The sequence below is a fragment of the Rutidosis leptorrhynchoides genome, chromosome 2 (genome assembly GCF_046630445.1).
Source record: "Rutidosis leptorrhynchoides isolate AG116_Rl617_1_P2 chromosome 2, CSIRO_AGI_Rlap_v1, whole genome shotgun sequence".
Classification (NCBI taxonomy): domain Eukaryota; kingdom Viridiplantae; phylum Streptophyta; class Magnoliopsida; order Asterales; family Asteraceae; genus Rutidosis; species Rutidosis leptorrhynchoides.
The window spans coordinates 680,473,444-680,485,638 of record NC_092334.1 but is presented as its reverse complement, the minus strand read 5'-3'; the positions used below and the strand labels follow the sequence as shown (position 1 = coordinate 680,485,638).

Here is a 12,195-nt window from a genome sequence, read left to right as displayed (position 1 = left end):
CATAATTAAATGTTTCCAACATGTTAAGCAATCAAACTTGTTAAGACTTGATTTGTTGAAATGAGTTTCATGTAGGAAAATTGACCACCCAAGTTGACCGGCGATTCACAAACATTAAAACTTGTAAATACAACATGATATATATATATATATATATATATATATATATATATATATATATATATATATATATATATATATATATATATTAACATGATATTATGATGAGTAAGTATCTCATCAAGTACATTAACAATGAGTTATATACATAAAAAAGAAGTAGTGAATTAAGAAACGCGAAACGATATATATAACGGCTATCGTTACAACAACGTCTTACAAAATACATATGTATCATGTTAAGATATTAATACACTATGTTTAACATCATGAAATGATAATTACATATATCAGTAAGCATATTAACAATGAACGACACGAGTAAGATGAGACTACTAACTTAAGGATTTCGAAACAATACATATATGTAACGATTATCGTTGTAATAGTATTTTACACATATATATATATGATATTAAGATATATTAATACACCATGTTAAAATGTTAACATAACAATTTAACATCTCATTTAAGTGTAATAACAATGGATCAATTACATTTAACAAGATCGTTAACTTAAAGGTTCCGAAACAACACTTACATATAACGACTAACGATGACTTAACGACTCAGTTAAATGTATATACATGTAGCGTATTAAGATGTATTAATACACTTTTGGAAGACTTCATGACATATATCAAAGTACTTCTACTTAACAAAAATGCTTACAATTACATCCTCATTCATTTTCATCAACAATTCTACTCGTATGCACCCGTATTCGTACTCGTACAATACACAGCTTCTAGATGTATATACTATTGGTATATACACTCAATCATCAGCTCCTTAGCAGCCCATGTGAGTCATTAAACATTTGGGAACCATTATTTAGCAACTAGCATGAAATATCTCACAAAATTACAAAAAAAAAATATTATAAATCATTCATGAATTATTTACATGAAAACAAACTTACACACCCTTTATATCTAATCCATATACCAACGACCAAAAATACCTACAAACACTTTCATTCTTCAATTTTCTTCATCTAATTGATTTCTATCAAGTTCTATCTTCAAGTTCTAAGTGTTCTTCATAAATTCTATAAGTTCTAGTTTCATAAAATCAAGAATACTATCAAGAAGATTACTTCCAAGCTTTCTAATCCAATCCAAGTAATCATCCAAGATCAAGAAACCTTTGTTATTTGCAGTAGGTTATCTTTCTTATTCAAGGTAATATTCATATTCAAACTTTGATTCGATTTCTATAACTATAAACTATCTTAATTCGAATAAAAATCTTACTTGAACTTGTTTTCGTGTCATGATTCTACTTCAAGAACATTCAAGCCATCCAAGATCATTTAAAGCTAGATCATTTCTTGTCACTTCCAGTAGGTTTACCTACTAAACTTGAGGTAGTAATGGTGTTCAAAACATTATTCGATTCATATATATAAAACTATCTTATTTGAAGATTTGAACATGTAATCACTAGAACATAGTTTAGTTAATTCTAAACTTGTTCGCAAACAAAGTTAATCCTTCTAACTTGACTTTTAAAATCAACTAAACACATGTTCTATATCTAAATGATATGCTAACTTAATGATTTAAAACCTGGAAACACGAAAAACACCGTAAAACCGGACATACGCCGTCGTAGTAACACCGCGGGCTGTTTTAGGTTAGAAAAATAAAAACTATCTTAATCTTTGAATTGGAAGTTTGTTTTCTGGAAAAATGATATTACATATGAACATGATACTATATCCATAAATCATGGTTAAACACAAAGTGGAAGTATGTTTTTCAAAATGGTCATCAAGATGTCGTTTTTTCGACGAAAATGACTACCTCTTTAAAAAATGACTTGTAACCTGTATTTCCGACTATAAACTTATACTTTTTCTGTTTAGTTTCATAAATTTCAGTTCATTATGAAACCATACCAACTTGAATCACCCAAAACGGATTTGAAACGAAGAAATGACGGGTAAAACAAAATTTGATAAATTTGCTAGTTTTAGCTACGAAAATTTTGTAACAAATCTAGACTAACCATAACTTAACTAACTTATATTATATTATACATGTATTCTAACATATATTATGTAATCTTTGGAAACCATAGACACGTATACAATGTTTTGTCATATCATATCGACCCATCTATATATATTATTTGGAGCAACCATAGACACTCTATATGCAGTAATGCTGTACAGGGTTGAGGTTGATTCTAAAATAATATATATACTTTGAGTTGTGATCTAGCCTGAGACTTGTATACACTGGGTCGTGGATTGATTCGAGATAATATATATATTGATTTATTTATGTACATCTAACTGTAGACAACTAGTTGTAGATTACTAACGTTGGACCACTAACTTAATAAACTTAAATCATTAAAACGTAATAAAAAATGTTGTGAATATATTTCGATCATACTTTGATATATATGTATATATTTGTTATAGGTTCGTGAATCGATCCGTGGCCAAGTCTTAATTTTCCGACGAAGTAAAAATATGTGAAAGTGAGTTATAGTCCCATTTTTTTAAATCTAATATTTTTGGGATGAGAATACATGAAGTTTTATAAATGTTTTACAAAATAGACATAAGTACGTGAAACTATATTCTATGGTTGAATTATTAAACTGAATATGCCCCTTTTTAGTCTGGTAATCTAAGAATTAGGGAACAGACACCATAATTGACGTGAATCCTAAAGATAGATCTATTGGGCTCAACAAACCCCATCCAAAGTACCGGATGTTTTAGTACTTCGAATTTATCATGTCCGAAGGGAGTCCCGGAATGATAGGGGATATTCTATATGCATCTTGTTAAGGTCGGTTACCAGGTGTTCACCATATGAATTATTTTTATCTCTATGCAGTTTGCGAAATGCCTGATAGGAGATGTGTATTTATGAGAAATGAAATCTTGTGGTCTATTATTACAATTTGATAAATATATAGGTTAAACCTATAACTCACCAACATTTTTTTTGTTGACGTTTTAAGCATGTTTATTCTCAGGTGATTGTTAAGAGCTTCCGCTGTTGCATACTAAATTAAGGACAAGATTTGGAGTCCATGCTTGTATAATATTATTTAAAAACTGCATTCGAAGGCATATATTGATGTGTAATATTATTGTAAACCATTATTAATGGTCGTGTGAAAACGCTATATTTTAGATTAACATTATTTGATAATCGTCGTAATATTTTAAAAGTTATGGTTTGTTTTAAAATCGAATGTAGCCTTTGAAAAACGTTTCATATAGAGGTCAAAACCTCGCAACGAAATCAATTAATATGGAACGTTTATAATCAATATGAACGGGACATTTCATATTAAGATAATAATAATAGTGGAAAACATTAGGTATTTGGAACCACGATTATGTTATTAAATTATATGTATGTCTAGTGTTCGGTACATCACAACTATTCAGTTGGATTAATTTAACAGTTTGGTGTAATCCATGATTCCATGATAATATAGGATAATAATAGTTGAGCAATATTGAATTAGTTATTAATTTATTTAATGATGAGTGCATTTACTTTACACCGAAATTCAATTGTCAGACTTCAATAACACTGTTAACAATTTATTTATTATTTTTTTGTTAATCATAAAGTCATTATCTTCTATTTTATTTTTATTTTTACGCCAAATATTAGTTGATATCGATATTGATCAAATTATTTATTATAAATCATAATACTAACAATCCTTATTAAAATACGGGTATTACAATTCCACCTACTTAAAAAAAAAATTCGTCCTCGAAATTGAAAGAAGTTATAGAATCGCTACGCACCAATTAGAAAACAAATGAGGGTGCTCGGCCCACATGGTTTCCTCTAGTTCCAAGTGGCCTCGCTAGTAGCATGATTCTTCCATTAAACTTTAACGAATGGGGTGGAGCTTTTACGAGTTACTCGCTCCTCGCGTTCTATAATAGCCTCGGGTTCTTCAACATAAGAAAGATCAGCTCGAATTTCAGAAAAAGGATATTGCACCACGTGCAATGGATGATAGTTGTAACCCCACAACTAAGATACGTAAAATACATTATGAACATGAGATAACTGTGGCGGTAATGCTAAACGATAAGACACTTCACCAACTCGATCCAATATCTCAAACGGTCCAATATATCGAGGACTGAGCTTTCCTTTCAAACCAAAATGACGTATACCCTTCCAAGGTGACACCTTTAAAAACACCTTATCACCCACCACAAACTCTAACGGATGTTGGTGTTTATCGGCATACACTTTCTGTCTCAATTGGGCCTCCTTCAGTCGATTCGTAGCTATAGAGACCTTTTCATTAGTCACTCTAACCAACTCAGGTCCTTCAATCAATTTCTATCCCGTTTCATTCCAACAAACTGGTGCTCTACACTTTTGACCATAAAGCATCTCAAATGGTGCCATACAGATACTTGCCTGCCAACTATTATTATAAGCAAATTCCACCAAACATAAGTACTCATCCCAATTTCCCTTCCAATCTAAGGCACACGCTCGAAGCATATCTTCTAATATATGTATCGTACGCTCAGACTGTCCATCAGTTTGTGGATGAAAAGCAGCACTAAGCTTCAATCGCGTACCCCAAGCTTTGTGTAACCCCTTCCAAAATCTAGATGTAAACCGAGGATCACGATCGGATACGATGGATGAAGGAACCCCGTGTAATCTCATAGTTTCCTGCTGAAAAAGCTCGGATAGCTTACTTACTGAATAATCCATGCTGATAGGAAAGAAATGAGCTGATTTGGTTAATCTATCAATCACCACCCAAATAGCATCGTGTCTTTTCACAGTCTTTGGTAAACACAGACGAAATCCATTGAGATATCATCCCACTTCCTCACGAGAATATCCAACGGCTACAACAAACCACTAGCACGTTGGTGCTCAATCTTTACTTGTTGATAAGTAAGGCACTTCCCAACATATCTAGCAACATCTTTCTTCATACCACTCCACCAAAAGTGCTGCTTTAAATCCTGATACATTTTGGTCAAACCAGGATGTACAGAAAAAGGTGAACTGTGAGCCTCAGACAACAGAGCCTTACGAATAGCATCATCATTAGGAACACACAATCGATTCCCACACCAAATAACACCATCATCATCTTCTCTGAACTCTTTCACTTTACCCTCTTCCAGATTTTGAAACACTGTCCACAAATCGCCATCATCCAATTGAGCCTCTTTTATTCTAGTAATTAAATCAGACTCGAATTTTAGATTTGCCAACATCCCCGATGCTCCTCTTTTACTCAATCCCATATCAAGTCTTTCGAATTCTCGAATGTGAGTAACTAAACATGAGATACTACCAAATGTCTTTCTACTAAAAGCATTGGCTACCACATTCGCTTTTTCCAGGATGGTTTTGAATGTTGGCATCATAATCCTTCAATAACTCAAGCCACCTTCGTTGTCTCATATTTATCTCTTTTTGCGTGAATATGTATTTAAGACTCTTGTGATCAGTGAAAATATCACAAGTTTCTCCATAAAGATAATGCCTCCATATTTTCAACACAAAAATCACAGCAGCTAACTCCAAATCATGAGTAGGGTAATTAACCTCATAAGGTTTCAACTGCCTCGAGGCATAAGCAATTACCTTACCATGTTGCATCAAAACACAACCCAAACCATGCTTAGAAGCATCACTATAGATTTGAAAACCCCCACTTCCTGATGGTAATGCAAGGATAGGAGCTGATACAAGTCTTTTCTTTCACTCATCGAAACTCTTTTGTCGTTCCTCAGTCCACACAAAGTTTTTCTCTTTTCTTAACAACTTGGTAAGCGGCAAATCAATCGTTGAAAAACCTTCAAAAAATCTTCTATAATAACCAGCTAAACCAAGAAAACTTCAAACCTCAACAACAGAAGTAGGTCTTGACCAATTTGTAATAGCCTCAATTTTCGATGGATCCATCATTATACCCTCGGCCGATACAACATGACCCAGAAAGGCAACTTGTTGCAACCAGAATTCGCATTTAGAGAACTTTGCAAACAATTTCTTACTTTGGAGGATTTCAAGTACAACGCGAAGATGATTTTCATGCTCTTCTTTACTCTTTGAGAATACCAAGATATCGTCAATGAATACGATCACAAACTTATCCAAATACTCATGGAACACAGGGTTCATTAAATCCATGAATACCGCAGGAGCATTAGTTAATCTAAACGGCATCACTAAAAACTCATAGTGCCCATAACGAGTGCGGAAAGCAGTCTTAGGGATATCTTCTTCTTTAACATGCAGCTGATGATACCCAGACCTAAGATCAATTTTAGAAAAATACTTTGAACCTTGAAGTTGATCAAACAAATCATCAATACGCGGAAGCGGATAACGGTTTCTGATAGTAATACGATTTAACTCGCGATAATCAATGCAAAGTCTCATGCTACCATCCTTCTTCTTGACAAACAAAACTGGCGCACCCCAAGGTGACACACTTGGTCGAATAAATCCACAATCTATCAATTCTTGTAATTGTTCCTTAAGTTCTTGCAACTCGAGTGGTGCCATACGATAAGGAGCTTTTGATATCGGTTGAGAACCAGGAATCAAATCAATCGAAAATTCAACTTCACGAACTGGAGGAAAACCTTGCAATTCGTCAGGAAATACATCAGAAAACTCTCGAACAACATCAATATTTTCAAGCGAAGGACTCTCGATAGACAAATTCTAAATCGAAGCTAAATAACCAACACAACCATGTGGAATGAGCTTTTGTGCCTTAAGCGCTGAGATAACTTTAAGAGATTTTTCAGGAAGATCACCATTAAAGACACAATCGGGTATAGAATGATTTCCAAACAAAATTCTCTTAGAATAAGAATCGATAGTCGCGTGATGACGAGATAACCAATCCATGCCAAGAATAATGTCAAAGTCATGCATGTTCATAGGAAAGAGATTTGTAGGAAACATGCAGTCATTGAATTCCAAATGGAAATTTTGATACACACGATCTATAATTTCAATACTACCCATTGGGGTAGAGATTGTAAACAGAGTAGACAACCAAGTTGGAGACACTTTCAAATATTTTGAGCTCTTAACAGACACAATCGAATGCGTAGAGCTAGAATCAAACAGAACGAAGAGGGCACGATGGTGTACAAATACATGACCAGTAATAATACCTAATCATATCAAGAATTTATGAACAAATAACTCAAAGGAAATATTTTTAAAATGAAAAGGGATTCGAATATACCTGTTGCGTCAGCAGCCTGAGCAGTAGTCATGGCAAAGACGCGTCCACCAGGAGCTGGAGGAGGAACCCTCAGAACAAACCCAGGTCTAGGATTCTTGCAATCCTTAACTAAGTGACCAACCTCTCCACAAGCAAAACATGAACCCGCACTACGATAACAAACTCTTCCCGGATGATTCTTTCCACAAGTCCCACAAGGTGCATTGGCATTAATACCACCATTTCCGTTACCCCTTTGTTGCCCTTGGGGACGGTACACTTGTAATTAACCACGGTTATTATTATTTGGCCCGTTGTCAATCCTTAGCTGATTTCCTCTATTAATCCAATTATTACCACGATACTCTTGGTTCCCAGATTGTTGACCCTGTTTTGTAGTCGGTGGCGGCACAGATCGTAGTGGTTGTACATTCTTAAACCTCTTATTTTTACCATCATCATTTTTAGTAGTCAAATACTCGGCTCGCTCCATCTCCAAATTTCGAGCATAATCGGCTGCCTCAGCGACATCAAAACATTTCAGATTAATCATTTTAGAGCGGTAATGCCCATGAACAGCCCATTTGTACTTACGGGCTTGGTCCTCAGAAGACCCAGCAGCAGCCCCAATCAATCCCACGAGCCTCAAAAACCTCTTAGTGAAATCATTGATGGACTCATCATTCCCTTGCTTAATATTAGCATATTCCCGAATCACAACCTCCTTCTCTACCTCAGAAAAGTACTGACGGAAAAACAACTCCTTGAAATCAACCCAATCTAACGAATCCTCAAAATCAATACCTCCTTTCGCTTGTCTTAAAGCGATCCACCAACGCTGAGCATCCCCTTCTAGTTTATAAACAGCCAATGGAACCCAAAATTTCTCTTCACAACCAAGCACTCGGTATATCTTCTCAATGTGAGTGATCCAATTCTCAGCTTCAACAGGAGTACTAGCAGTGCTGAATGACAAAGGAAGCTGTTTTTGAAATCATCCTAGCCATACATGAATATCATCCCCGTTTACAGATTTCATCTCCACATACTCATCCTCCTCTTCATCTTCATGCTTAAAAGTCTCGCCACCTTGCTTACGCATAGCGTTAATAGCTTGAGCTACAATGTTGGGTAACAAATTCGTGATTGTTTGGTTAATCTTGTTTTCTACTTCCTCTTCAGACATCCCCTTTCTTTTCGGTGCCATCTATTTAATGAGACGAGGATATAACGGTTACGATTAGTAAGAAGAATAATAAGAGAATATGAGGAGTGGAAACATATTATTAATGCGGAAAGAAAATCCTAACCCAAAGTCTACCCAAATCTCACAGGCCATTACTTAGGACGTAAGTTTCTACAAGAGGGAACCTAAGCTCTGATACCATCTATAAAGACCCTAATCTTACGAATTACAAAATGCATAAATAAAGGTAACTAAAAAGGTAAATGAGCGTTATTCTTATTCGAATTCAAACCATAGTTATCACACCCCCAATTAGGGCCTGGGTGAATGTGACATTAATATCAAAAATACCAACATATTATATAATGAGAACGACACTATATGTTAAAAACAAACTTTTATTGAGTACGCAGGGAAATGAAATAGAATGTCGTTACAAGAATTGAAATTACAAGAATGTAAATAAATGCATAAATAATAAATGTGACTCTCTCTTCAAGTCCTAGAGTCCATGTAGCATCACATAGATAAGAGCAAGCTGTTCAATCATAACCTGAGACAAAACATGCTAAAGTGTCAACCAAAAAGGTTGAGTGAAGTTCATAGGTTTAACGAAACAGTTGACCGTTGTTTAGACCACAAGATTTTTATTTATAAAGGTAGATCTCGCAGGGATCTAAAAGTAATGCCAAGTTTGTGATATTTAGACTAAACAGTTTCAAAGTTTACCCCGTGACAAGTTATACTGTCCTTGTAGGTTTGAATCATTATTAAGTAATAATATGACTTGGTCAAATGTATCGGGAACGTTACTCCCGATAGGCCTACCCCTAATAACTAAGCATGCGTTATGTAAAAGCAATTAAAAATATCATAGTGGGGACTTGCAGGACATTGCCAGGTATAGCACAGTTTAATATTTGGTACTTGTATCTAATTTGTAAATATTAAAAGTAGCATGTGTCTCACCCCAGTAAGTTAAATAAGTTGTGCACAATATAAAGTGGGGCTATGAAGTTCACCTTAGTAAGTAGGAGAAGAGTCTGTTATTCCTCGGAATAGAAGAGTTGGATGAATGTGGGCAGAAAGTCAGCCTAATGACATTTAAGAGTAGTCAAATGTTTGCCCAAGTTTAAGTTAAGTATGCAAGTGTTTAAGTTAGTTCGTTTTACTAAATTTCCATTCTTAGTAAGTTTTCATTTTTAGTAAGTTAGTGTTGAACACTAGTGAGTTGTGCTTAATAAGTCCACCACTTATTAAGTGTGCAAGTGACTAAGTGTTGTTCACTTAGTGAGTGTATGATCACTATAGTTGGGTTTGATATTGTGCACCATACCCAAACATCTATGCCACTGACGAGTCACTTGAATGATCTATTGTTACCGGTTGGCCCAGGATCTCTTGACCAGAATCTAAGTTTGGCATTAGAGATCCACAAGCGTCCCATAATGGTACCAAGGATCACCCTAGGCCTTAAGTAGCGTTGAAGTTCGAGTAATCACACATTATCGTGTATGTTATAATCTTATAATATAAGTATTATAATATAAGTAGTACATTATAAGTGTTAGTAGTAGTATAAGTGTGTAAGTGTTAAGTAGTACTAAGTAAGTGATTAGTAATATTAGGGTTTAGTAGTTAAATAGTATTAGTAGTTAGGGTTAAGTAGTAAGTAGTAGTATTAATTAATTATGTTTAATTAATTAAAATAGTATTAATGATTAGGGTTTAGTAATGATTGGATTTAATGATTAAATGATTAGGTTTTAGTAATTATTATTATATGATTAGGGTTATATAATTTTAGGGTTTAAGTATTTAATATGTATATATATATGTATCGTGTATATGTATATTGTATATATATTTTATTTTTTTATATATGTGTGTCGATATAAGTATATATATATATATATATATATATATATATATATATATATATATATATATATATATATATATATATATATATATATATATATATATTACATATATGTATACATGTACTTATATATAGTATGTATATATTTTTTTACCATTTTAAACATTGACATAATCTTGGTTAATCATTAGGGTTTTTAAGATCTAAACATTTTTTTTAAATCGTATGTATATGTATATTATTATTTTTTTACATGAACAAGTATGTATATGATCAAGAATGAATATGAATCAAAACAAGAATTGAATGAACAAGTTTAGGTTTATTGTCTTATACCTTGAAGATGGATGAAGATTAACAAAAAGAAAAGAAGAAAACTTGAAGATGAAGATCAAAGCACCCGAAAAACTCAAGAACACTTTGAATATCTTGATGAACACGAAGAACACGCTTGAAGATCCACCCAAAAGCTAGAAGCAATCAACCAAAACTTCAAAAAGATGGTGGTGGTGTCGTGGTGCTGGTGTGGCCGTGAGCCAAGAGAGGGAGAGGGAGAGATTGTGATTTTGAGAGAGGATTATAAGAATGTTTTGGTACAAAAAAAGCATTAGCCTAGGTCTCTATTTATAGGTAAGGTTAGAAGGTTCTAGAATTAGGGTTTAGTTAGGAGTGCTTAGGGAACAAGTTAGGGTTTAAGGAGGTGGTGATGGTGGCCGATTTTTAGAGGGGCAAAAAGGTCATTTCATCCCTTTTTTAAAATTCGGCTAGGGCAACAAGGATGGGTTTAGAATTTTTCTGTTTTAGTCCTTGTACTTTTGGTTAGTTAAAATGGCTCCTTAACTGTTCTAGTTTAATTGTTTGAATGCAACAAGTTTTTGAGTATTACATTTTGTTCACAAAATTTAATTAGATTATTATTTCCATCTTTTATTAACTTGTAAATTATTGCTCAAAGTTAATTAATATGTTTTATAATTCTTAATACTTAACAATTGTTGATTAAAGTTTAATCATTAAGTTTTAATTATATTGTTTGGGCATTTAATATTGGAAAAATATATAATGGAAAAATGAGGGTCGTTATAGTACCTCCCCGTTATTAGAAACTTTGTCCCAAGTTTTAGGTAGACTTCTCGGATGCATCAGCGTTTGAGAAGAGACGGGGATATTTTCGTATCATTTGGTCTTTGCTCTCCCATGTATATTCGGGGCCTCTACTCGAATTCCAACGGACTTTAACGATAGTTATGTTGCTTTTACGCGTTTGTTTGACCTCTTCATTCATGATTTCTATAGTTTCTTTAACGAAGTGCATTTTCTCATCAATGCGGATATCATCCAAAAGAATAACAAATGTGTCATCAGCAAGACACCTTTTAAGATTCGAGACATGAAACACATCATGTACTTGGCTAAGTTCAGTTGGTAGTTCTAATCGATACGCCACGGGACCGACTCTTTGAGCGATTGTGAAAGGTCCAACATATCGTGGACTGAGTTTACTTCGTTTACCGAAGCGAACGACACCTTTCCAAGGGGATACTTTCAACATGACTTTATCTCCAACTTAAAATTCTATATCCTTCCGATGCTTATCAGCATAGCTCTTTTGTCGGCTGCGGGCAGTTTCTAATCGTTGCTTAATCTGGACGATCTTTTCGGTAGTTTCATGAATAATTTCAGGACCATTTAAATGTCTGTCCTCGAGTTCATCCCAACACAAAGGGGATCTACATTTTCGACCGTATAAAGCTTCAAAAGGTGCAGCTTTAATGCTA

The 12,195-nt window shown here is 34.0% G+C and overlaps 1 protein-coding gene across 1 annotated transcript; it reads right to left on the bottom strand.

Annotated features, from left to right (window-relative positions):
* Positions 1–4,995: 4,995 nt before the first annotated feature.
* LOC139890303 (uncharacterized) lies at positions 4,996–8,556 on the bottom strand. Its single transcript, XM_071873194.1, has 8 exons — positions 8,380–8,556; positions 7,707–8,331; positions 7,371–7,613; positions 6,887–7,296; positions 6,578–6,835; positions 6,008–6,211; positions 5,646–5,746; positions 4,996–5,530 (listed from the first exon to the last, which is right to left on the bottom strand). Exons 1-8 carry the CDS (start codon positions 8,554–8,556, stop codon positions 4,996–4,998), a joined length of 2,553 nt encoding a protein of 850 aa, XP_071729295.1.
* Between the last annotated feature and the right edge of the window lie 3,639 nt (positions 8,557–12,195).

Excerpts from the sequence above, each read along its gene's own strand:
- LOC139890303 (XM_071873194.1), bottom strand. The coding sequence starts at position 8,556 with ATGGCACCGAAAAGAAAGGGGATGTCTGAAGAGGAAGTAGAAAACAAG. Across the intron at positions 8,332-8,379 it reads AGTATGTGGAGATGAAATCT|CTTCCTTTGTCATTCAGCAC; the intron begins GTAAACGGGGAT and ends TTTCAAAAACAG. Across the intron at positions 7,297-7,370 it reads TCAGGCTGCTGACGCAACAG|GTATTATTACTGGTCATGTA; the intron begins GTATATTCGAAT and ends TGATATGATTAG.